This window comes from Bos javanicus, chromosome 5 (genome assembly GCF_032452875.1).
Source record: "Bos javanicus breed banteng chromosome 5, ARS-OSU_banteng_1.0, whole genome shotgun sequence".
Taxonomy (NCBI): domain Eukaryota; kingdom Metazoa; phylum Chordata; class Mammalia; order Artiodactyla; family Bovidae; genus Bos; species Bos javanicus.
Window position 1 is genome coordinate 98,495,974 of NC_083872.1, and position 26,710 is coordinate 98,522,683.

Genomic DNA, 26,710 nt, shown 5'->3' on the forward strand with positions numbered 1-26,710 from the left:
CCTCCCCGTGGGGTTTCACGGCGTTTACCTTGAGTTCAGTAGGTTTAAAGCGGAATCTTCACATTATTAAAAGCTGGCATTTTTCAGAGGTGACAATTTACTATGTACACACCCTCCTACGAAGATAATCAGAAGTAACACATTCTTACATGTGCAAAGCGTTCTCTTCTCTTTTTCTCTCTCTTCTGTTTTTATTCAGAGATTTTAGTTTCCCTCTGACCAGTTACAAAAAAATAACAGCATATATGGTGTGGGAGGGACACTATTCAACTCTCTGCTGCTCTTTCCCGCCCGTGACAGGTTCAAAATGACATCTGAGGCCTCAGTCCCTTCAGTTTCATAAATTCAACAGTGAAAAATCCAACTCAGACACAGGCCTGGGAGATCCCACTGGTGGTCTAAGAACATTCCCATCGTGGGACTGCTTGGTATTCCAGCTCTGCTCTATCTTCGTTTCCAAGCATTCCACTCAATCCATTTTTATAGCCTGATTGAATTACAAATCTTTTAATTTAATACAGAGTGCTTTCTGTGACCATAAAAATGAATTCGTCTTTCACTTAGGAACAAATATTTGAAATTTATTTGATATCTATGTCTTGGACACAGAGATCCTGGGGAAAAAAAGGGAGCAGGTTGTGGGAAAATTGGGATATTATATATATAATATATATCTAACATAAATATTTTATATATATTTAATTATTTACTTATTTATTTATTTGGCTGAGCCAGGTCTTAGTTGCAGCATGGAGGATTTTTAGTTGGGGTATGTGAAATCTTAATTAGTTGCAGCATGTGGGATCTAGTTTCCAGCCAAGGATTGAACCTAGGCCCCCTGCATTGGGAGCATGGAGTCTTAGCCACTGAACCACCAGAGAAGTCTCTGAAAATTTAAGAGGAGACTCACTCAGGAAGACATCTAGAAAGACAACTGCCTTTTCCTGCATACAGAAGATAAAGTAAGGTAAACCAAAGAATAAGTTTGTGAGAAAATCTAAATATTGTGACATAAGTATGCACTGTCAGTTACAGGAAGTGCTGTATGTTTCACATGTTAAAATATGACTCTGCATAGCAGAGCGATCAGTCAGTCATCACCAACGTTTCACCAATGGGATAAGCAAAATGCTAACAAATTCCATGACTCTCCTGTAATTGATTTATCTGAGCATTTTGCTGATGGGCAATACACATATTTTTGGCTTGTTTTGCTCAAAGACACAGGAAGAGAAGAGAGAGGCAACTCTGGGTATCTTCAGTCAAGGGTCATGTTTGTTGGAACTCCCACACTTTAGGGCTAAAATTCCCCTCTGTTACCCATGCCCTGAAACCCAGTGAGTTGAGACTAAAGCAGCCAGTGGACTCAAGCCAGCAAACCACCTACCACTGCTTAATAGAGATTAATAGGCAGGTTGGTTTCCTAGGAAACATATGTAGATACAGACCAGTATTTAAGTTTAACCTTTAAAAGAAATTTAATATATCTGAAAGTCACAAGCAAAACACATTTCCAAAGAAAAAGATGCTGGTGGGCTGGAGAGGAAGAAACACTTTGTAACATCACACTCCAGTATGTTAAAAACTCATTTACTTAGTAAAACCCCAATACATTTTTTGCTGAATTAACCTGAAGGATCTTTGAACATTTCTTGTTTTTTACAAAGCATTGATAAAAAGTCTAATATGAATTAAATTAATAACACTTTTTGTTCATTTAAATAAGGAATACTTAAATACATCCCACCTGAGTATCTTGCAATGGATAACTCTAAATGAGAGTGTTAATATCAATGCTAACTTGTCTGTTCCTTCGGATTAATGTGTTTTCTCAGAGTCTCAAAGAGGTCAAGTAACAATTGGAGTTATTCATTTCAAGGCATTCAATAAATTCATAAAATTCAATGAAACTCCTTTGAATTGAATCATCCCAGACCATTTAATGTGATAACTACCCAGTTGCCCAAGGACTAGGTAAAATAATCCTGTCTGGATAAGGTTTATAAAATAGAGATTTTTTTACACTTTTCCTTTAACTTTGTGAATATTATAAATTTGTCATCCTGCTATATCCTGATTAGAAGATTATTTCAAAGAAAAGCTACCATTTATATTCAACCTTGACATCTTCTGTTGGAGATAATATCTTAAACTATATTGTGAACGTTCCCTGTTTTAGTCTAGTGGTTGAAAAGGGAGGACATTTGTCCTTAAAGTGGACAGCATAAATGTAGTTTGTTTAATTGGTTGGAGAATGTGGGGTTCAAGGAGGCTACTGTATTTGACTGAAGGTATCTTAATAGTTCAACTAATTATAATTCATCGAACTCTTGTTCTCTCCTGTCTACATATGGGATGAGTTGTGTCAAGGAATGTTATTTCTATGCACAGAAAACATAACTCTGGGTGAGGCCAGGCAGGAAACATGGCCGGGAGGAAGCTGTAAACTTCCATTCATGGTGATGGCCCATCAGATCCTTTTGTTTCATTCTAGCAACACTATGACTAGTGAGAAGCTGCTGCTGCTTTGTCTTAGGCAGCAATAAAGGTTAAAGAAAGACAGGAAAAAACTGGGTAAAGTCTAGGTTTTTTCATGGTATACAGTCATGAAGGAGACTAAAGTATCTATTTACTGCCTATAGGTGGGAAGTCGTAATGCTTACTCAAAGCTTAACACTTTCAGTGGTTGAAGTTGGGTTGAACTATAAAGAGAGTTTGGGATCCCCAGGGTGAAAATTCCATTTTATGGACAAGGAAGATAAGAGCAAACGAGGTGATGATATATGTGGAAGAGACATGTGTAGAATCTGGACCTTGTGACATCTACTACGTTGAAGGCAAGAGCAAAGTGCAGGTCAATAGAAGCAGTGCCAAATGTTTCATATGAGAGAGAAACAAGGTTTTCTATTTATACATTGTCTCTACCTAAGGAGAAGGTGAGCAGGTATATCACGCCCTCATCACCTTGCTGGCTGGCTACCTACCTCATGGGAAGGGTCATCTCATCATCTTCTTATTTCTGTCTTCCAATTCCTCTGACAATACTCCTGTTCTGTGGCAAGTTTTCTGATAGCCCCTACTGGCAGGTATCACCTTGATATTCTGTCCATGGCTTTCTGGTTGCTGCCTTAAAATTAAATTACCTACCGCATAGATTTATCTTTAGTCTCAGCTCGATGTAATGGGGGATGCTCTGAAATCTATTATTCCCAGCTTGGCCTGGCTTCTGTCTCAGACTTGTGCAGAAAAGGGCACATCTTCCTGAATGCTCTGGCATCACTTGGCCAAAATGCCAGGATAACCATTTCATGCCTAAAGCATATTATTTTGGTGTCACTGATTCCGTCCTGGACTTCAGAGTCTCAAATTAGGACTGTAGCAGTAGCACTGTACCTGGTTTTCCTGCTTTTAGTGACCCAGTGAATCTACGCTACGCACTGATGGCAAGTGTCTAGAGAGCAAGTCCCCTACATACAAACCTTCAAGTTGCAAACTTTCAAAGACGTGAATGCGCTTGCCCTCCATCTCTTATTGCTGATGGTCCTTCTGTTCCACCATCTACTGCCTCCTCTCCCTCCTCCAATCAGTAACTCTTCTTACCTGTTCACTGGAGGCCAGCCCCTGTATGCCAGCCATTGGACTACACTACTATACTTTCCAAGGTACTATGCTGCTGCTGCTGCTGCTAAGTCACTCAGTCGTGTCCGACTCTTAGCGACCCCATGGACTGCAGCCCACCAGGCTCCTCTGTCCATAGGATTTTCCAGGCAAGAGTACTGGAGTGGGGTGCCATTGCCTTCTCTGTCTAGGTACTATAGTGTAAGATAAAAAATGCTTTATTTATTGCTTTTTTAAATGTATTATTTGTGTGAAAAGTATTATAAACCTATTATCGTACAGTACTAAATAGCAGATTGTGTTAGGTACTGAGGCTAAGTATGTTGAACTTATGCACAAACTGGACTTAACGAATATGCTCTCAGAATAGAACTCATTTGTATGTAGGGGACTGACTGTACCAAAGGGAGAGCTTCAATCATATCTTTCTCCTGATCAGAACCTTTCAGTGGTTTCCTATTATTTGCAAAATAACATCCAAACTCCTTAACTGGCTGTAAGATACTCTTGGATTGGGTCATAATTCATCTCATATTTATTGAGTGCCAACCAGATGTCATGCCCTGTGCTAGACACTGGAGACATGGCAGCTGAACAGGACGCAGCCTGAACTTTCTACTCTGAGAGAGGATATGGAATAGAAAACAATCTCATGTATCACAGTGTGAACCCTGTGTATGTGTGTCAGGGGCCATGACAGAATTAGGAAATGTTCTGAGATAAAACAAACTGTGGAAAATTCTTAAAGAGATGGAGTACCAGACCACCTTACCTGCCTCCTGAGAAACTTGTATGCAGGTTGAGAAGCAACAGTTAGAATCAGACATGGAACAACAGACTGGTTCCAAACTGGGAAAGGAGTACGTCAAGGCTGTATATTGTCACCCTGCTTATTTAACTTATATGCAGAGTACATCACGCCAGATGCCAGGCTGGATGAAACACAGGCTGGAATCAAGATTGCTGGGAGAAATCAATAACCTCAGACACGCAGATGACACCACCCTCATGGCAGAAAGCAAAGAGGAACTAAAAAGCCTCTTGATGAAAGTGAAAATGAAAGAGGAGAGTAAATAAGCTGGCTTAAAACTCAACATTCAAAAAACGAAGATCATGGCATCTGGTCCCATCACTTCATGGCAAATAGACAGGGAAACAACTGAAACAGTGACAGACTTTATTCTTTTGGGCTTCAAAATCACTGCAGATGGTGACTGCAGCCATGAAATCAAAAGACACTTGCTCCTTGGAAGAAAAGCTATGACAAACCTAGACAGCATATTAAAAAGCAGAGACATTACTTTACTGACAAAGGTCCATCTAGTCAAACCTATGATTTTTCCAGTAGTCATGCATGTGAGAATTGGACCATAAAGAAATCTGAGTGCCAAAGAATTGATGCTTTTGAATTCTGATGCTAGAGAAGACTCTTGAGAGTCTTGGACTGCAAGGAGATCTGAAGTCCTTGGACTGCAAGAGATGCAACCAGTCCATCCTAAAGGAAATCAGTCCTGAATATCATTGGAAGGACTGATGCTGAAGCTCAAATACTTTGGCCACCTGATGCAAAGAACTGACTCATTAGAAAAGACCCTGATGTTGGGAAAGATTGAAGGCAGGAGAAGAAGGGGATGACAGAGATGGCTGGATGGCATCACCAACTCGATGGACATGAGTTTGAGCAAGCTCCGGGAGATGGTGAAGGACAGGGATGCCTGGCGTGCTGCGGTCCATGGGATCAGAAAGAATCGGACACAACTGAGCGACTGAACAGAAAAGAGGATCAACAGGACTTCCCTGGTGATCCAGCTGTTAAGACTCAGTGCTTCCAATGCAGGAGGAACAGGTTCACTCGCTGTCAGGGAAGTAAGATCCCACATGTGGTGCAGCCAAAAGGAAAAAACATGAGGACCAGCACCTCACCCAGATTGAGGCAGGGAGACGTGGAGGAAAGGAAGGTAGGGTGGAACCAGGGATGTGCGGAACCAGGGATGTGGGGACGGGAGAGTCAGGGAAAGTGTTCCTGGAGAAAGTAGCAGAACTTGAAGAGGCAAGCAGACAAGGGTGAGGGGTGATGAGTAATGATGAACAGTGTTTCAAACGAAAACTCGTCTCCAAGGTCCTCCTCCACATGAACTGGCCTCACTTCCTCTTCAACACCTTTCCCTCCCGCTTCTTGTTCACCTTTCACAGCTTTCAAAGTCTGGCTCGGCTACCACACAATTGAGCCTCATCTGACAACCCGGCTAGAAATCACCTCTCTCTCCCTTAACTTCCTCAGCCAGCTCTCTTGTCCTCTGGCATGGAGCTACTCAGGGAACACTCACAGAATGAATTTCTACTGCTCCCTCTTAACCGTGGCTATGATAACCATGTCCCAACTAGCGCACCAGCCTAATGCTGCCTCTTCCATCTCCAGGTGGGATTCCTCACGGCCGCCCAAACCCACTAAGTTAACGCTGCTGCAATGACCCGTCATGCAGTTCCATCCTTCACGTTCCAGACCAGCTCCACTCCTTTTCTGAGGCCCATTCATGCTGCTCTCTCCTTCCCCAGCTGCCTCTGCCTTCAGGTTCAGTGTGATCCTGCCTTCAATGGGGTGGTGAGCTCCCTTCCAGCCTCCCACATGGCTCACCCTGCACAGACCCGACAAACTGGCAAGGATGTACTGACAGGTTTGCTATGTCTCTGCTCCCAGCTTTAAGGAAAGCTGAGAGGTCATTGGAGAAATAAAAAATCAGCAACAAAAAGGAGCACCTGACAATGATTCTGTGGCAGCCTGGATAAGAAGGGAGTTTGGAGGAGAATAGACATGTGTATATGTATGACTAAGCCCCTTTGCTGTCCACCTGAAACTATTATATCACTGTTAATCGGCTACATTCCAGCACAAAACAGAAAGTTAAAAAAATAAAATATAAAAAAGGGCATACCTGAGATATGAGGGGAGGCAGAGAGAGATTTACAAAGAGGAAAGCATGCCCAAGGTCTAAATCAAGTCAACTTAAAACACATCATTGTGTTTTCCTTTGTTTGCCCGACATGAATGACTTCTCCTGAACACTGACGAGTTAGCATACATTTCCCTCCAGATGGGTAACTTTGCCCCTTTGAGTCTAATCTCTGAGTTCCCACTGGAACAGAAAAGGGAAGTGTTTTTGCATTAAATTAAAAGGAACTCTCAAGGTTCCTTTCAGGTTGGTTTTATTTATTTATATTGTTGTTTTACAGTTTTCTTATCCTGAGGCTACAGAAAGAATCAATGAGGGAAGATGAAATGTTTCAAGTATGTCTGTGTCCCTTCTAAAACCTTCACAGTGCCCTGGTTCTCAGCTGTAGAAGTTTTCAAGTTTCCATGAACATCTGTACTTCTGGGGGAAACTTCCCTTTTATCATTTCCTCCTCTAAACGGTTCTGCTGCAACTGGGAAAAGCTGGGCAACGCTACAGTTCCATACACATCCTTATCTTGCCCTGTGTGACAGGCCGTTTCCTCAGGACGGTTAGCTAGTTTATTAACTCCTGGCCAGCCTCCAGGAGTAAAGAAGGGTGAACACAGTTGGGGACAAAGCCAAGACCTTGTGCAGGACCTTTGCCCTTAAGTCAAGGAAGAAAGGAGCTCTGCCAGGCAAGTGACCTCAAAGTGGGGGTGGCAAGGAGACTTGACAAGGCAGGACCCGTGGGTCCTCGAATAACTGTCCTCAAGAGGCAGAACCCGAGACCCGGGTTCCCCTTGGACATACGGAGTTCCCAAATCTCTTCTAAAAATCCATCAAGGGGACTTCCTCGGTGGTTCAGAGGTTAAGACTTCACCTTCCAACACAAGGGGAGTGGAGTGGGTTCAATCCCTGGCCGGGGAGCTGAGATCCCACATACCTTGCAGCCAAAACATAAAACAGAGGCAATATTATAACAAATTCAATAAAGACTTTGGTAATGGTCCACATCACAAAAAATTTAAGAAAAAAAAAATCCATCAAGTGTGAGAAATGAAATTAGAAAGTCTGTTTGAGTTCTTATCCATATCACCAATACATTTTGTAGGTACTAAAGCTTCCTACTAAAGGAAACTTTTACATGTGGTTTTAGGAGCCCTTATTTCGAGAAATCTTTCTTGTTAGATGAGCCAGGGGAAACTGTCACCTGTATCCTTCAAGATTTGTACAAACTATTCGGGTTTCCCTGGTGGCTCAGACGGTAAAGAATGTGCCAGCAATGCAGGAAACCTAGGTTTGATCCCTGGGTCGGGAAGATCCCCTGGAGAAGGTAATGGCAACCCATTCCAGTATTCTTGCCTGGAGAATCCCATGGACAGAGGTGCCTGGCGGGCTACAGTCCGTGTGGTTGCAAAGAGTTGGACACGACTGAACGACTAATACCAACACACAAAGTATTCAACATAAGATTCATACTTCAAAAAATTCACAACTTCCAAAAGAAATCACCTAAAGCCCTTTGAATTTAGGTCTCAAGTTGTCTGAGTTACAAGGATCTCCACCTTCCCCAGCCCTTCTCACCCATTCTCTTGTTTCTCCTTCCCCTTTTACTCCTCCTGCCTCAGCACCACTCATTCCCTGCCCTCTCCTGTCTTTGTTTTTAACTGAGCAGTTTGCATCTCTTCTGAAAGACTTCAGAATCAGAAGCAAGGTGGAGAGAAAGGGCTTCTTGAACGGATTTTCTTCCTTTTATGGTGGTACACTTGGATCCCTTAAGTTCCAGGGTCTGTGGGTCTGAACTCGGTCACTTCTCCTAAAAGTCTCTCCTGGACCTGGAAACCCTTCCTCTTCTCCCCTCACACTGGCCCTCATCAGCAGGATCCACGCTCCACTAAGCAGGGTCACTGTCCTTGCATTCACGGCGACCTGACGTGGAGATCTCCTGGGAGCGTGAGTGGTGACAAAGGCCAGCGCTGGAGACCAGACTTCCCAGACTGAGCCCAGGTCCAGAGTCCAGACTCTCACCTGAATGAGGAGACCGGTAGCGAAAGTCCTCTTTGGTCAGGAGTAGGAGAGCCTTGCCGTTCATCTCAAATGTGTTGCTGTCAATCGGCCTTAGAGAAAACTCGTTTTCAGCCCACTTGAGCCACTGGGCTACGTCATCTCTGCTCCAGAACATTGGCTGCAAGCCTGTTGGAGAGAGAGCAAGGCAGAAAGAAAAGAGAGAAAAAAGATCTCATCAGTTAGACAGCCGAGATAAAGGGAAAAGATTTCTGAATGGTTAACAAAACTGAGTCTCCATGTCTGAAGAGCCCTTAGGGTTCAACTCTGAATCTCAGGTAGAACTCCAGCTTCATGAGTGTCAAAGTGTGATATCAAATGAATTTTTTATTTAGAGGCAAAGTGTGTGTGAGGGGACAGAATTGCTTTTTGTGTCTCTAAGGAACCATAGGTCTCACAGCCCTGTTCTTCCTTGCCCAGCTGCAGTTCCAGGGGTATGCGGATTCCCAGTCGGTCCTGAAGGTGCAGCTCTATAGAGGCCTGAAGCACTGAGGGGATGCGGAGTCATAATAATGTCAGTGGGCTTTGGATGCAACTCTAGAATCACAGGGCTTCCCTGGTGGCTCAGAGGGTAAAGAATCTGCCTGCAATGCAGGAGACCTAGGTTTGATCCCTGGGCCGGGAAGATCCCATGGAGTATGACATGACAACCCACTCCAGTATTCTTGCCTGGAGAATTCCATGCACAGAACTGATTTGATGGCAGCCCAGTGTCCTTTTGAAGTGAGAATGTTCCAGAGTGGGGCTTGACCTGCCAGAGATGCCAAATAATATAGTGTTCCCTGCAAGTTCTTCCAGAAAGAGCAACTCACTCGTCTCGAGGACACTATCAGCCTAGCCTCTGGGAATGAGAGGGCAAGGTAAGGATAACAGGTACTTGTTCATGTTACAACTTCCTGGTGGGGGTGGCACTTGAACTCTGAGTAGGGGCAGGAATGGGTTGGAGGGAGGGCAGCCCCCCAAGAGGATGGCTCAGGCTGGATCTCTGTCTGGAAGCCTGACTGTGAGTCTGTGTTTTCATTTTATTCTGTGGTTGCGGGAAACCTTTGACATATCATATGAGTGGTTTAGAGAACAGTAATTCTCAAAGTGTGTACCAGGTACCCTTCTGGGTTCCCAAGACCATCTCAGCGTGTCTAAGAAGTCAAAACTTTTTGTAACCATATGAAGAGGTTACTTGTTTTTTCTGTTGTTCTATTCTCAATCTTTCATGAGCACACAGTGGAATTTCCTAGCAGCTACACAGCATGTGATATTAAAGCAGACACAAGAATCCAGCCTTTTTTTAAATGAAGCCAGACATTAAAAAGACTTGCAAAAATGTAAGACAATGCCACCTTTTCACTGATTTTTTTTTTGGTTTTGGAAAACATATTCATAAATACATATTTATGTTAACATATACTTGGCTTATTACTTTTTAGCGAGTTGACACATATTTTGATATGTATTACAACAAATAGTAAAAATTTTTGGTTTTAATTTCCAATACAGTACACATAGATAGATAAAAGCCACATGAGCAAAGCTTTTTGGGGGTCTTCAATAATTTTAAGGGATTAAAAGAAATCCTGAAACCAACTGTTTGAGAACTGATGGGTTAAAAGCCAGATGCTCAGGAGTGCTTTATTCTCTAAAATATTGTATGATCTAATAGCTCAAATACAACAGAATCAACGTTTGCTAAAAGGAACTTCAGTCTGTTATTTATTGGTGGTTACTTCAACTTGCTAAGGGGACTCTGTGAGTGTGCTCTGACAGCGTCCTTCAGTCTGATCCTGGAAAAAAGGACCTTTCATTTGTCAGGCATCATAAAGAACTGGTCTATTTGGATGGGCTACTTTTCCTTCTGGGTGGATGAGGAAATGGAATAGCTCAGTGCCCTTGAGAAGATCCAGGGTCTCTGGGCATGACCGGTGGCTCTATCTTTCAGGTGGCTCCTTTGCAAAGTCTAGTTTTACGGAATGGCAGCTGGTTCCCTTGAACTCTGGGGAGTCCTTCTGAAACTGGTCCACTGTGTTGGGCATGGATAAAGAACTATGGGCACTGAAATTAGAGATGAGCTTCCCTGGTGGCTCAGATGGTAAAGAATCTGCCTGCTTTGCAGAAGACCCAGGTTCGATCCCTGGCTGGGAAAGATCCCCTGGACAAGGGAATGGCTACCCACTCCAGTATTCTTGCCTGGAGAATTCCATGGATAGAGGAGCCTGGTGGGCTACAGTCCATGGGGTCACAAAGAGTCTGACATGACTGAGTGACTAATACAGCATCATAGAGTTTTTTTCTTGGTTTTTAAGTTTCACAGTATTTTTTTGTCACATGGGGAATAAAGGGGCACTGTAAAATAATACCATGCAATATGTTACTGCTTTACGATCTTTAGAATACACACAGCAACTAAAGAATTCAGGGTTTTGTTTTGGACTCTTGACTGGGCCAAGAAGCAATGCCTATGAAAAATGGTCCTTGGACATGGATGGACTTGGAGGGCCTTATGCTAAGTGAAATAAACTGGAGGAAGACAAATAATGTATGATATCACTTATATGTGGAATCTGAAAAATAAACTAGTGAATATAACAAAACAGAAGCAGACTGACAGGCATAGAGAAGAAACTAGTAGTTACTAGTGGCAGGGGGGCAACACAGGGGTGGGTGAAGTGGGAGGTACGAAGGATGTACAGGCTCAAGGATGTCTGGTACAAGATGGGGAAATATAGCCAATATTCGGTGATAACTGTGATCTTTAAGAACTGTATTCTTAAAAGTTTAAAAAATGGTTTAAAAAGTTAAAAAAAAATGGTTCTTGGACATAGGAGGTACCCCAACTCTTTCCAATGACCTTAAAGATGCATATCTGGGACCATAGAGAGGTGGGGACGGGCATGAAAAAGGCTCAGCAAAATCTCAACTTCTGAACCAGTGAAGAAAGGCCTTAAGAGTCCACAGTCATGGTGTCACCTCTGAAGAGGAACAGCGGGGTGTCTAGTTATTAGGGACTTTTCTTCTCCTTCACACGAACAGCGAGAGCACAGCCAGCACTTTGGGGACAAATATGAGGACCGGCCAAGCGTGGCTGAAGGAAGTGCCTGGTGGTGAGAGGACCACAGAGCAGAAGATGCTCGGTCAGAAACAGGAAAAAGGATGGGGCTGCTTATTGGAAGTGCGAGTGCCAAAGCAAATACAGAACCGAATCCCACTCGGGAGGGGAAACGAGAGTAAAATGCTGAAGTTTCTGCAGAGGAGACACTGAAACAAGAGAGGCGGGTGAGAAGGGGGTGGGGGATGCAAGTAGTAATTTGAGGTTCTTTATATTCTATGGAAGAAAATACTCATGAGTAATCTTTTCCCTAAATACAAGAAGAGTCACACACTCCAAACAGACCTGCCGGTTGAGAACAACTGTTTCTCTTTTCACTTCCCATTAATCTCTCCTACAGCCCAGCCCCCGAAGAAAGCAAAACCATAACTCGGAAACCCCCTTGCCAGGGGATCCACTGAAGGCTCTGGGCTTGTGGGCTCAGGGGACCCGGTGAGTCCCAGTCAGTTCAGGAAACACCATGGCAATTCCAGCAGTTTTACAAAAGTGACCCCGACAGACCAAGCTACCTGCTGGAGGCCAGGCTACACATTTATCGGAATCGCCACCACTCTTCCCAGGAGAGAATGTGGACACATTCACTGAGCTGGAAAGAGGCTTGATGATAAACTCTGGTGTTCAGGACTTCCAGGGTGGTCCAGTGGTTAAGAATCCACCTGCCAATGCGGGGGGACACGGGTTCAGTCCCTGTGGGCTGGGAAGATTCCACAGTGCTGCAGGACAGCTAAGCCCGTGCACAGCTACTGAAGCCTGAACACCCGAAAGCCCATGCTCTGCAACAAGAGAAGCCACTGCAATGAGAGGCCCGTGCACCGCAACTGGAGAGCAGCCCCTGCTCACCGCAACTAGAGAAAGCCAGTGTGCAGCAATGAAGACCCAGCACAGCCAAAAATAAACACATTTAAAATAAAACAAACAAACTCTGGTCTTCACAGGCAAGTCCCCCTGCTAGTTCCTTAAAAAGTCCTGGTGTAGGATGTGCTTGGCTACTCTGACTGAGGAAAAACAAGCCCCCTTTGCTCAAACCTTAAGACCCTAAGGCCTGTGTGTTATAGCCTTGGACTCAGAGTCATCTTTTAAACACTTTGACCATCCAGCACTATTTTGAGCACTTTATGAGTATCAGTTGATTTGACTGCATGCTCACAGCAACCCTATGAGATAAGGTTTCAGGGTGAGGAAACTGAGGCCCAGTGCATTTAAGGGATTTGCCCAAAGGCATGCAACCAGAGTCACAAAAGGACCTGGGATTCGAAACCAGGCTGTTTTGGTTTCTGAGTCTGTGTTCTTCCGCACCACATTCTCTGACCCACGCACTTCCCATTCAGATTCATTTTCAACATCTATTAGGGATTCAGAAAAGACTGAGTGAACTGAATCCTCCCTATTCAAGATTTTGATCCTCGGAGGTTTCTCAAGTTATCAACGAACTAAAAATAGAGCCAAAAATCCTGTAGATCCCTGGAGAAATACATTTATACAAGGGAGTAAGGAGGTGGAGGCGAGACTCTGCTTTTAACTCATCCAGGAAGGCTTTGCATCACCAGCTACTTGCTCATAGGCATTTGCCGCGTAGACACTGATCCTGAGTAGACAGCTGCTACAGTACTCTTGCCTGGAAAATCCCATGGGCGGAGGAGCCTGATAGGCTGCAGTCCATGGGGTCGCAAAGAATTGGACACGACTGAGCGACTTCACTTTCACTTTTCACTTTCATGCACTGGAGAAGGAGATGGCAACCCCTCCAGTGTTCTTGCCTGGAGAATCCCAGGGACGGGGCAGCCTGGTGGGCTGCTGTCTATGGGGTTGCACAGAGTCGGACACGACTGAAGCGACTTAGCAGCAGCAGCAGCAGCAGCAGCGTAATAGCACACAGGCAAGACCAGGGAGGCTGCATCACAAGTAACTTGTTTCACACTTATCTCTTGCAACGTTAACTTGCAACATTAACAAAGGGACTTCCCTGATGGTCAAGTAGCTGACTCTGAGCTCCCAATACAGGGGGCCTGGGTTTGATCCCTGGTCAGGGAATTAGAGCCAGCATGCCACAACCAAACCCCGGCAAAGCCAAAAAAAAAAAAAACAATTAAGTTAGAGAACTTATATGTTAATGATCATTAGTGAAAAGAAAAAAGACAGAGACCATTATTATACTGTACCTACATCATGTTGTTCCCTGTGTACATAACAAGCCTGCGAAAGCCACCCTAAGACCCGCATTTGGAATGTCATTTAATTTCAGAGGGTAGCTGAGATGATTTTATACAGAAGAAATGAACTGCTATGCTTAAGAAAATTACTAAGCATTCCACCGCACTTTTTTTTCCCCCAAGTGGGTCAAGTCAAGTTCATGGGGCCGTACCCTTTAATGACATACCCAGACCCTTAAACTTCCGTCTGATAGTTCTCCAATTCCACGTTCAAAGGAGCAGCCACGTTCATCAGTACACGCTTAGCCTCATTTCAGACTTTCTGAGTTGTGTTTAAACTAATGATGGAAAGCGTGCTGGGAGTCAGGGACCTAGATCTTACTCCCAGATCTGCCTTTAAGTAACATGTGTTTCTGGGCCAGTCACTCAGTTTCTCTGTGGTTCAGTGGTTTCATCTGTTAAATGAGGGGCTTAGAGTATGTGATTTCTATTCCCTTTTGGGTTTAATATGGTCAACATGCTTCCACTTAATATGAATCCTAAAATCCAAAGAACTTAAACAGCCAGGACCTTTTTCTACAGAGCAACTCCATGCTCACGACCATGACCCAGAGACTGTAACTTCCTGAAGGCTCCTCTGAATCACGGAAAACAGATTAAGTTACTTTAAATAGATGTTGGTGCTTATGAGTGTTTTTATTATATTCTAATTCTTGAAAATTTATAACCTGGTAATGGGTTATAATTACCCAATAATAAACATAACATTTTAAGAAGGTGCTTTCACATGGATGACCTCAGGTTATTCTCCAAAAAGCCCTGTGAAACCCACTGCAGTCTCACTTCAAGTTGAAAGATGAGGAAATAGGGGCTCAGAGTCATTAGAGGATTTTGCTGGTTTGCATAATAGTCAATTCAAGCTCTTTTGCTGTAGTAAACATTCATCAGAAGCAGCCTTTATGCTAAACGGTCTGTATACACAGAAATTGGCTACAGAATCAGTGGCTTAGAGGACAGAAGCAGAAAAGACAGAAGACAACCCCCACCCATCTGACTCATGAGGAAACTGAAGCTGGGAAAAGTTGAGTTTGAACCCTCCTCAAGCTGCCCCAGGTTTCCTCTTTCCAACCTCCCATGGGGTCTCATAACTTGATCTGATGACAAAGAAGCATTCTGTCACCCTTGACAGTGAGGACAGCTATCACTTCCTTGCTTAGTCATCTTGCCTTTGGATTAAACATCCTTCACTGGTCCAAACAGAAGTTCAGTACGGCCTTTTTCAGAGCCTCACCAGCCTGCCTGCCTCCTCCTGAGATCCTCTGTGGCTCCCATTCCTAAACATAGTGCCAGAGGCAGGACTAGAACCTTTGTATCTCTGGACAATGTTTTTATTCATAATAGCGAACACTGAGCATTTACACAAGTCTTCACTACAATGATGATTCTTCTCATTTTGTAGAGGACAAAACTGCAGTACACGATAAACGGAATTGGTGGGGCTGGGACTGAAAATCAGACCCACTCAACACCCCACCATATGGATTCTCAAGTGGCCCCTTAGACTGTTCAGAATAAAAAAATTTCGGAAAGCTCCCAAAGGCGTAACTCGAATTTGCTGTGTGCTGGCAACTATTCACGCTGCGTTTACATCATAGTCACAACAGATTACATAGCATTTACATTGTGTGAGGAATTATAATGTTATCTAGAGATAACTTAAAGTACATGGGAAGGTATGTGTAGGTTATATGCAAATACTATGTGATTTTATGTAAGGGGCTTGAGCATCTATGGATTTTAGTATCTAGTGGGGGCCGGGGGGCGGTCCTGGAATCAGTCTGCCACGTGGATACTCAGGGATGTCTGGAACAGCAGACACTTAGAAGCATTTATTGTGTGCCAGGCGCTTTTCTAAATGTCTTCTGTTTGTAACTCATGTAATCCCCACAGGGATGCTATACAATAGAAACATTCACCATCCTTATTTACAGAGGAGAAAACTGGAACACTAGGAAGTTAAGCGACTTGGCCAAAGTCACACACCCAGTGGAAGAGCCAACATTTGAACCCGGTTGGTCTAGCCCAAAGTTCCTATTAGTTCCTTGCCTCTCTAAGGTTATTTTGGTGTTTTGGCAGGACGTTAAATTAAATTCAGGATTAAAAAAAAAAGAGAGAGACAGAGAAGTTTCAGTGATTGTGTGAACTTTCACAGTATTTAAGCAAGTAGGCACGGGGCACCAGCTTGGAAACTCCGTGTCCCTGCTGTGTGATCTCAGACAAGTTTCTTAACTTCTCTGTGTCTCACTTGCCTCAACTGGAGAATGAGGACAACTCTCAAGTTGACAAGCGAGTGCCACTGAATCACAGATGATGTGTTTGTCAAATGTGCAGATGACATAAAGCTAGTATAGAGTAAGATGATTCAATGATGATAGAAGATACAAAGGACAGTATTTGGCATAGAGCGAGCATTTTATAGTTACCACCATGATTATTTTTATAATCTCCCTATCCTGCACATAATAGCTGCTGTTTGTAACCCACCTGTGGAGAAAGGACATGTATATTAGCCAGTATTAGATTTTTACCTTGCCATTTTCCATCATCATTCCAGCCTGCAGCAGTCACTCCAGACTGAGACCTATATCCAGTATCATCTATACTTCACAGCTTCATGTCAACTTTGCCTTTGATAAGCATCTGTTACCTCAACAGGTTACTGACAAAGTGCTGATTAGCTGAGGGCTGAAAGAGAGCCTTCTGGTGACAAACCAGCCACCTCCTTTTAGACGGATACTGATCAAGTTATTGGCTCCATTTGGAGTATGTGTGTGCCCGCACTCAGTTGCGTCTGAGTCTTTGCAACGCCATGAACTGTAGCCCACTAGGCTCCTCTGTCCATGGAATTCTCCAGGCAAAAATACTGGAATGAGTAGCTATTCCCTTCTCCAGGGGATCTTATTGACCCAGGGCTATAACCCACATCTCCTGCGTGGCAGGTGGGTTCTTTACTACTGTGCCACCTGGGAAGCCCTGGCCCCATTTGCATACAGGTGTTCAATGATCAACCCCCCTAACTACTCCGGTATTTAGATACATCTTTCTAGTTCAGCCATAAAAGGAACCATCCAAAATTCAAATAAAATGCTTTCTTGATGTCCAGAAATACAATAACTACAAAATCTATAGCACCTTTATTGAATAAGATGAAAAAAGGGAGAAGGTGATTGGGGCCTAAGGAATAACTTTTCCTAAGTGCTCATAACATACATGTTTGAAAATCTCTCCTGAATTTCATCTGTAAGTTGTATCAGGTCAGCTATTTTTAGTCTGTACATATTCCCTTTTCTCCTTTTCTGAGTGTAGGGTAAACAGTGGTTCGTATTCTCTCTTTTAGGATCTCTTTCATTTCCTGCAAACCTTAGGGATCACTATCAGTGACTTTTCACCCTTGTAAATTCTCTATTCTGGGGTGTCATCTGTCTGGGCCAAGAGCCTTGAATCTATTTAGAATGACTTAGATTCGTTTCTACAATCGACTCATCCGCCTTGGGCTTCAATTCCCTTATGGCAGTTTGTACTACCTGTTTCAGTCTGACAATCACCCTCCTTGATGGAAGAGGGGGAGGAAAGAGAGAAGTTGTACAGTTTTGTTCTCTCTTTGCCACCAACTCAGTCTAGGTGCTGAGACCACGCTTGTTCTCTTACTGTCCCTCCAAACACACCATTTTCTTAAGTATCTCCCATTGTTTTTAGCTTACTTAGCTTTAACATTCTAGATCTAAAAAAATCTCTCCTTTAAGAGAAATATCGTATGACATCCCTTATATGTGAAATCTGAAAAGAAAGGATACAAAGGAACTTACAAAACAGAAAGAGACTCACAGACCTGGAGAACAAACTTACGGTTGCCGGAGGGGGCGGGAGAAGGGATAGTTAGGGAGTTTGGGATGGACATGTACACACTGCTGTGTTTAAAATGGATAACCAGCAAGGACCTACTGTATGGCACATGGGACTCTGCTCAGTGTTATGCGGCAGGCTGGACAGGAGGGGAGTTTGCGGGAGAATAATACATGTGTATGTATGGCTGAGTCCCTTCGCTGTTCACGTGAAACTATCACAACATTGTTAATCAGCCATACTCAAATACAAAATAAAGTTAAAAAAAAATAAAAATCTCTCCATTATATATCCAAAATTTTTTTGTTGACACATAGTTGTTGTAGGATATTATACAAGTGTACAGTAATTCACAATCTTTAAAGATTATACTCCACATATAGTTATTATAACATACTGGCCATATTCTCTGTGTTGTATAATATATCCTTGTAGCTTATTTTACACTTAGTAGTTTGTACTTCTTGTTCCCTTCCTCCTATCTTTTCCCCTCCCTCCCCATCCTCTCCACTGGTGACCACTGATTTCTTCTCTACACCTGTGTGTCTATTGCTTTTTTGTTATATTCCCTAGTAGGTTGTACTTTTTAGATTCTACATATAAGTGATATTATACAGTATTTGTCTTTCTCTTTCTGATTTATTTCACTTAGCAAAATACCTGCTGGGTATATCCATGTTGTTGCAGATTGCAAAATGTCATTTTTTGTATTAAAAATTTTTTTTATTTCCAGTAAGTTGTTCTTTCATCCTCTTAGAAAATCTGAGCTCATTAGACTGGTACACAGAAAATAGTGGGATGATAAATTGGCATGATCCTTCTGGTAAATAATGTGGTGATAGTTCAAGGGCCCTATAAATGTTAACTTTGGGGAATTTACCTTAAGAAAATAATTTCAGACAAAGAGAAACTGTTCATGCACAAAGATGTTCACTGCAGTATTATTTTTAATAGTTTAAAAAACTGGGAACATCCATAAGGAAATAGTTAAGGAATCTATAAACAACATCTCTGGTAGGATATGATGCAGCCAATAACATAATATTTATAAAAAGTATCTACACATATGGAAAAATCACCACATAACATGTGTACATATGTATTATAATCTCAAACAACTTATGGAAAATATAATGCAACATAAAAATATTAACAACCGTCACTCAACCAAATGACAGATGATGTTTACTGTCTCCTTTTCATTCTTTTTTCCTAATACTCCCTATTAAGCATGTGTTACTTTTATATTTAAAAAGATCTGTTTAAAAATGGAGCTCATCAGAGAATGTCCCCTCAACAGCTTCATCAGATTCTTTCATCGTCTTCTTCCTGCTCATGCCCCGAGCAGTTGATACGCCAGAATTTCATTTTCAAGAGCATGCTGATTCTTTAGACTTGGTTTTGCCTCCTTTCAGATCACGGATCCTTAGGTACTTTTTCCCCTCAACTGAAATCATTTGTCTTCTTCTAGTCAAGAGAAGACATCTGCTCATGCCTTTTAATTCCCTTCCCCAATTCCAAGATGATGTTTTCATTCTCACCACAATTCCCCATCATTTCTACTTGGCCAACCAATTCCTCATCTGTTAGACCTGAGACCGAATTACCAGTGCCCCTCAACTGCTGCTTCTACCTTCTGGGAAGTCAAAGCGCTAATCGTGTAGCTGAAGACAACTGCTCAGTGATACTCACATCATGCCTGGCACACAATGGTCCCCTGGTAATGCCAGACTGTAAGACAAAAGAACCCCAATACTAGTAACCTACCCATGGGACAGCTCTGCACTGCCACCCTCTCCTAACACCCTTCTCACCAGGTAGGACACTTCTGATCCGTGAGGTTCACTGCCACTACCAGATGCTTCTGAGACAGGTTGGGATCTGGGGCTCATTGCTGCAGTGCTTGTACCTGGACAAATCTCCGTGAGCAACAGAATACAAGAATAAGGGATTAAAAAGAATGGTGTGCATGCGTGGTTGGGGCAATAAAATTAAGGACAAGATACAAAAAGACCAAAATCCAACTTTAGCCACTTATGAAGAGCTGGAGCAAAAACAGGGTGTTGGAAGCAAAAGCAGGGTACTGCACATACCCCCGCACTCAACACCACCAAAGGGGTGGGCAGACCACCTAAGCCACCCCTCCGGCCCGACCCCTGGACACACCCTTACCCCATATAAGGAACCAGTTCGCCCCTCCTTGGCAAGCAAGCAAAGGAAACATATGTGTTCTCGTTCCCCTCTGCTGCAGCAGGGACCCCGATAAAGGCTTGTCTGAATTTCCTATCTGGCCCCTGATTGATTTCTATTGATTAAGGAGGCCAAGAATCCAGGTGGGTAACACTTCCACACCTATGCCATCCTAGCAACTATTCTGTGAAAGAGCTCAGGTTGGCACAACTGCATCTGCAGAAGACACTGAAGCTCAGAGAGGTTGAGTTACTTCCCCAAGGTCACAATGGGCCCCAGAACCAGAATTGTTTCTGGTCTTCTATATCTGCCTAGTGAACTTCCTCTCCGTCAAAGCAAATAAAGGATACAAAAGCCCCTTGCATTCTAATGCACGCTAAAATGCACTGTAAAAATGCAAGGGGATTAGGAATAATTAACCATAAACTCAACTCCTGGCAGGTCTGGCTTAGCTGCGGATCCAGAAATCTAGCCCTTTCTGACCTCTGTGAAGGGGGTACAGGGGGCAGGGTTTCCCTCAGGATAAACAAACCTTCCAAAATAAAACAAACTATCATCAGATCCTGTTAAGCTGCTGCTTCCCAGAGCATTTCCCAGGGGTCTTTTCTGATGCCTTTCCCTTCCCTGCAGGCCAAGTTCTGGCCCCCACCCCAGTCCTGGATGGACTCTGATAAACTTCAGCATTCTCATTCCTCTGGGTCTGCCCCTAACCCTGGATGGGCGGCTATCTGTTCATCACTGCTCTTGGCACACAGATTCTATCACCAGGGGATGGGACGTTCTCAAACATTTCCTATTTTTGTCCTCAGGGTCACCCTATATCTCAGTACTCAGTTTCCAAGTGGAGGTTGGAAGATTATAACAGTGTCTTTTCAGCCAAACCCCCCCAAGAACAAGAATACTACACGTTCATGTTTTGATCCAAAGTCCCACTCTAGTCCCTGGAAAAAATTTTCCCTATACACTTCATTTTGTGGATTTTTTCTGGCTTTCATTCAGTTTTAGCCACAGAGGGGTTTTTTATCAGCAAACCTATTGACAGCAAAACTGGCCCAGGGCCCGCTATTCATTCTTACAAACATGAGTTCGACGATTCCCCTACATTCCTGCCTTTAGGCAGCAAGCCCAATGTGGTGAGAGGCATGGAATATTTTAGATTAAAAACTTGGGTTTTGGAGTCAGATAGTCCTGAGTTCAAAGACTGGTTCTGCCACCTGCTCAGTAGCCTTGCATAAGTTATGTCTCTGGATCTCAATTTCCTCAGCAGTAAAATGAGGCCAAGAACAGTATTTACCTCCTTGGGCAAAATTAAATATGAAGTAAGATAACTCATACAAAGGCTCTGCACTGAACTTCCCCTGAGGGTCCAGTGGTGAAGAATCCACCTGAAATGCAGGGGACACGAGTTCAATCCCTGGCCTGGGAAGATTCCACACACTGTAGCCTGTGAGCCGCAACCACTGAGCCCGCAAGACCTGGAGACCATGCTCTGCAACAAAAGAAGCCACCGCAATGAGAAGCCCGAGCCTATAGCTGGAGAGTAGCCTCTGCTCACTGCACTAGAGAAAGCCTGTGTGCTGCAAGGAAGACCCAGCACAGCCATAAATAAAACAAATAAATAATTTTAAAAAAGGACTCTGCACTATAGCTGGTCCATGGAAAGTGCTCAATGCATTCTGGGGAGCTGGGTAGGGCAGAGACCCCAAAGCAAATCTGTTGCGTTTTGTCATCTGTTCAGGAGACTGAAATGTTTTCTAAAGCTCACTGGAGCCTCAGAAGCTGAAGCAAGGGTTCTTGTGAGCCGTGTGAAGGGTCTGGTGGGAGGTACGAGCCCACCATGGGGTTTTAAGGAGGGGTGGGCATCATCTGTGTGCAGGCCGGGAAGACAGCTCAGGAGGAGATGTAGAGACAGGCAGGGAGCAGGTGAGAGGCTGGAGGCAAAAAGGCCAGGGTAAGAGTCCACTCAGGCCTGTGATTAGGGTGAGGTAAGTGAGGCGCTTACTTCGGGTGCAGAATTGAAGGCAGTGCCCGAAAGCTCAGGAATCACAAACAATAATGATAGTTTTAATGCGTTATTTTAAACTCAAACTACTGTGCTGGCCAAAAAGTTCTTTTGGGTTTTTCTGTACAATGTTATGGAAAAACCCGAAGGAATTTTTTGACCTGCCCAATAAATGCAAAAAAAATTCATAATGAACAAAATATCAACATTTTAACTAAAGTTACATTGAAAAAAGAGATAATGGGGATGGTGTTGTGATGAAGAGGAAGAGGACAGACTAGAGTGATCCGGGAGATAATGGACCCCTTTGAGAATTCAGTGAGCGCTACTGACCCTTTTTGGGCTTTCCCAGTGGCTCAGTGGTAAAGAATCTGCCTGTCAATGCAGAGGATATAGGTTCGATCCTTGGGTTGGGAAGATCCTCGGGAGAAGGAAATGGCAACCCACTCCAGTATTCTTGCCTGGAATATTCTTGCCTGGAGAATTCCATGGACAGATGAGCTTGGTGGGCTACAGTCTATAGGGTCGCAAAGAGTCGGACATGACTGAGTGACTGAATGACAACAACCGATCTTTGAAAATGCATAGACCCATAGACCCATGCGCACCAACATTCCCCTACAATTTCAAAGTTTGTGGACTAGCTCCAGTTTACCTATGGACACTTGGACAATCAGTTGAGAACTTTTTAGCCTTGTACATGCAAAGAGATCTGATGATATATATTAGGGTTATAATGCAAAAACCAAGTTAGGTTTGAGGACAGAAACACACACATCTCTCCTGATATTTTGGGGGAGGAGAAGAGAAGAGAGAGGCTGGCAGGCTGACCTCCTCTCACTCTGCAAAGGGTGGGAGGGCGGGTGGGGGCAGGCAATGCAATGATGAAAGCCAACTTGGACGTCATTTCCTTGTGAAATGCACATATCTGACCTTAAACACGGGATGACCCGTCTTCAGGTATTTTGGAACTCATTGCTAACATATTGCAAGTTTTTATTCATAGTGTTGAAGGTTAATCACTGCAAATTATCTTAACTTTATGAATGCTGAAGCAACTGGGCTGGCATGGAAAGAGACCACTGAGATGAATTTCTAAAGGAAGGAGGCGATGAAGGGCAGAATTTCTCATATTGCTGGGTGGAGAGACACATTTTTATTTTCAACTCTACTGATATTTATGCACACACACAAAAAGCCCAATTTTAAGAAGAAATAAATATGTAGGAAAATAGACATGAAGAGAGTTGAAACATTCCTCAAATAGATTTAGCAAGCAAATCAGAATGGGTTGGGAAAGCTGGTGCAAGGTTTTTTACTCCTCCGTGGAAATGGATGGGGCGCAGAGGACCTAAAGATCTCGCTGGATTTGCAAGAGTCATGGAACACAGACGATCCACTCTGGGTGTCTGGATAAAGAAGAATGAATATCCTTTGTGTGCCCTCACTTTTTAAGAAATTTCCTGGGGTATATAGTTGCTTTACAACATTGTATTAGTTTCTGCTGTACAACGAAGCAAATCAACTCTATGTACGTACACACATATCCCTCCTTCTTGGATCTCCCCCTCCCCTGCCATCATGCCATCACAGCCCTCTAGGTCACCACAGAGCACCAAGCTGAGCCCCCTGTGTTATACAGCAGGTTCCCACCAACTATCTGTTTTACACACGGTCACATATATATACGCCACCACTTCTTTCCCAATTTATCTCATCTCTCCTCCCCACCTCTCCATGTCCACATGTCTGTTTTCTATGTCTGTGTCTCTATTCAGTTCAGTTCAGTCGCTCAGTCGTGTCTGACTCTTTGTGACCCCATAAACCACAGTACGCCAGGCCTCCCTGTCCATCACCAACTCCTGGAGTTCACCCAAACCCATGTCCATTGTGTCGGTGATGCCATCCAACCATCTCATCCTCTGTCGTCCCCTTCTCCTCCTGCCCTCAATCTTTCCCAGCATCAGGGTCTTTTCAAATGAGTCAGCTCTCCGCATCAGGTGGCCAAAGTAGTGTCTCTACTACTGCCCTGCAAACAGGCTCTCTGTACCATTTTTCTAGGTTCCACATATATGCATTAATATACAGTATGAGTTTTTTTCTTTCTGACTTACTTCACTCTGTGTGACAGTCTCCAAGTCCATCCACATCTCTACAAATGATACAACTTCATTCATTTTCATGGCTGAGTAATATTTCATTGTACCACATCTTCTTTATCTGTTCTGCTCTTCTTCTCTTAAACCACACAGGATCATCTTGTGTGCCTGCTGGTCTGCAGAACATTCCTTTGCAAAGTGTAACCAGAGCAGAACTCACTCTCCCTCTGGCTGGGCTGATGAGCCCTGTCACTGGCAGCCGGGGTCTCTCCCATGTGTGGTTCAGTTGTGCCTGGTCCCTTCTCTCCCGGATTTTAAAGCAGGCTGCCTTGCCCCAAGGAGAGGGGAGATTCAGCCATACATACATACATATATATATACACACACACACATATATACACATACATGTATCCATTTGGGAGAGAATGGATACATGGATATGTGTGGCTGAATCCCTTCACTGTTCACCTGAAACTATCCCAACATTGTTAATCAGCTATACCCCAATACAAAATAAAAAGTTAAAAAAATAAAAAAGCAGGCTGCCTTTTTCAGGATGCCTTTCTCAGTCAATATGGTCACTGCATCTTCTGAGGATGGAGTGAAGACTGGGGGTGGATGGGGAGACCCTAGGAAGCCTTTATCTTTCACAATGCTAACTTCACAGTCCTCAGCAAACACGTCCAGGGTCCAAAAGGCAGATGGCACCAGGGGTTCAAGAAACCTAACACACTTGGCAAAACCATGCTTCACTGGAAAATGTCTTCTTTGATGGAGAATTCCACACTCCCCTGACCCTGTCTTCCTTCTCTTCTTCCCTGACTCTTCCCTGGGGAGGCAGTCAATGTTTTCCGAGGTTGCCCAAGCAGATGCTGACTCAGCAAGAAGAGGGGCAGGTGGACTGAACACAGGCAGGATGCAGTCACTTTAAGGGTTTTTGTGGAGGCCTCACAGAACAAAAAACCCATCAAACCCGGAGAAGCAACCTGTGTTTAAAGATGATTGTGTGTGTGAGTGTGCATGTTCATGTGTGTCAAGATTTCACTCCACTCCTCATCCCATTGGTCCTTCATTTCCTCGAGGATTTGTGGGGAAATGTGAATCTATTTCCACAGATGTAATCACTTAAAATGTTGTAGTACACAAACTGAGAGAGGAGCACTGACATATATACTCCAGCATGTGTCCCATGGATAACCAGTGGGAAGCTACTGTGCAGCACAGGGAGCTCAGCTCAGTGCTCGGTGATGCCCTAGTGGGGTGGGATGGTGTGGGGTGGGAGGGAGGCTCAAAAGGGAGGGGATATATGTATACTTATAGCTGATTCATGTTGTTGTACCGCAGAAACTAATACAACCTTGTAAAGCACTTTTATATTTCAATGAAAAAATTTTTTCAGAAAAAAAAAAGTTGTCTTTTTTTCTTATCAGCTGTATGCCCTAGTGTTAGAGCTGTGAACGTTACTAATATTTCCAGGCTTAAGACAGAGTCATAAAAATTTAAAAACCAAACCAAGTCCTTACCTCCTTCAACAGAGCTGCAGACATGCAGCTGGAGACAATGACACATGCCTTCCGCTATACACCTGGCCCGGGGCTGGGCTAAGACTTGAGATGCTGGGAGGTGGGGTGGCTGGGCAGGCCTGGGAGCCACAGTAGACCCTCTCTGGCCAGCTCATGGCACAATGGGGCACTGAGGGACTCTCCCTGGCCACAAAATATCTTTCTCATTGGTTCTGTCATCCCAGCTTAAGTTGTATATTATTCACCCCTTTGGACGAAAGCATGGAGCCTTCTATGGAGGGGGTTGCTGGAAAAAAGTGCAAAGTGAAAGTCGCTCAGTTGTGTCCGACTCTTTGCAACCCCATGACTATACAGTCCATGAAATTTTCCAGGCCAGAATACTGGGGTGGGTAGCCTTTCGCTTCTCTAGCGGATCTTCCCAACCCAGGAATCAAACGGAGGTGTCCTGCATTGCAGGCGGATTCTTTACCAACTGAGCTATCAGGGAAGCAAAAGGAACACATCAAATCAACATAATGGTTCACACCTTAGCTTTGTGAGGTAGTTGGATAAAAGAGTCAGAAGGGAAGCGTGAGCAACCCTCGAGTTTTAGGGCTGGTGGGAGTTGCTGCAGCCCACAGGTAGTAGGATGCTAGAGGCACTGAGAGGAGAAGACTTGCACGCTGGTTTGGTTATGGCGTCTGACTCTCTGGGAGTTTCCCTGACAGCTCAGTAGGTAAAGAATCCACTTGCAATGCAGGAGACCCCGGTTCAATTTCTGGGTCAGGAAGATCCACCGGCAAAGGGATAGGCTACACACTCCAGTATTCTTGGGCTTCCCTTGTGGCTCAGCTGGTAAAAAATCTGCCTGCAATGTGGGAGACCTGGGTTTGATCCCCGGGCTGGGAAGATCCCCTGGAGAAGGGGAAAGCTACCTACTCTAGTATTCTTGCCTGGAGAATTCCATGGACAGAGGAGCCTGGCAGAGTACAGTCCATGGGGTCACAAAGAGTTGAACATAACTGAGCGACTAACACACTAAATCTAAGGACAAGGGTCCTCATGAGGGAACATGGAGGAGAGACAAGGAAGAAGAGACAGCTACGTGACTGCAGAGGCAGAGATGGGAGTGATGCAGACCCAAGACTGC

At 43.9% G+C, this 26,710-nt stretch overlaps 1 protein-coding gene across 6 annotated transcripts in view; it reads right to left on the minus strand.

The window, feature by feature from the left end:
* The window catches only part of ETV6 (ETS variant transcription factor 6), a 290,065-nt gene that overhangs the window by 49,884 nt on the left and 213,471 nt on the right, over window positions 1-26,710 (minus strand). For 5 of the 6 annotated variants that reach the window (XM_061417840.1, XM_061417839.1, XM_061417838.1 and 2 more), the window contains one exon: window positions 8,579-8,743. In XM_061417840.1, coding sequence (XP_061273824.1) covers window positions 8,579-8,743 — 165 coding nt within the window. Of the gene's footprint in view, window positions 1-8,578; window positions 8,744-19,581; window positions 19,924-26,710 lie in introns of those variants that run through there. The other variant, XM_061417843.1, reaches the window with a different exon arrangement.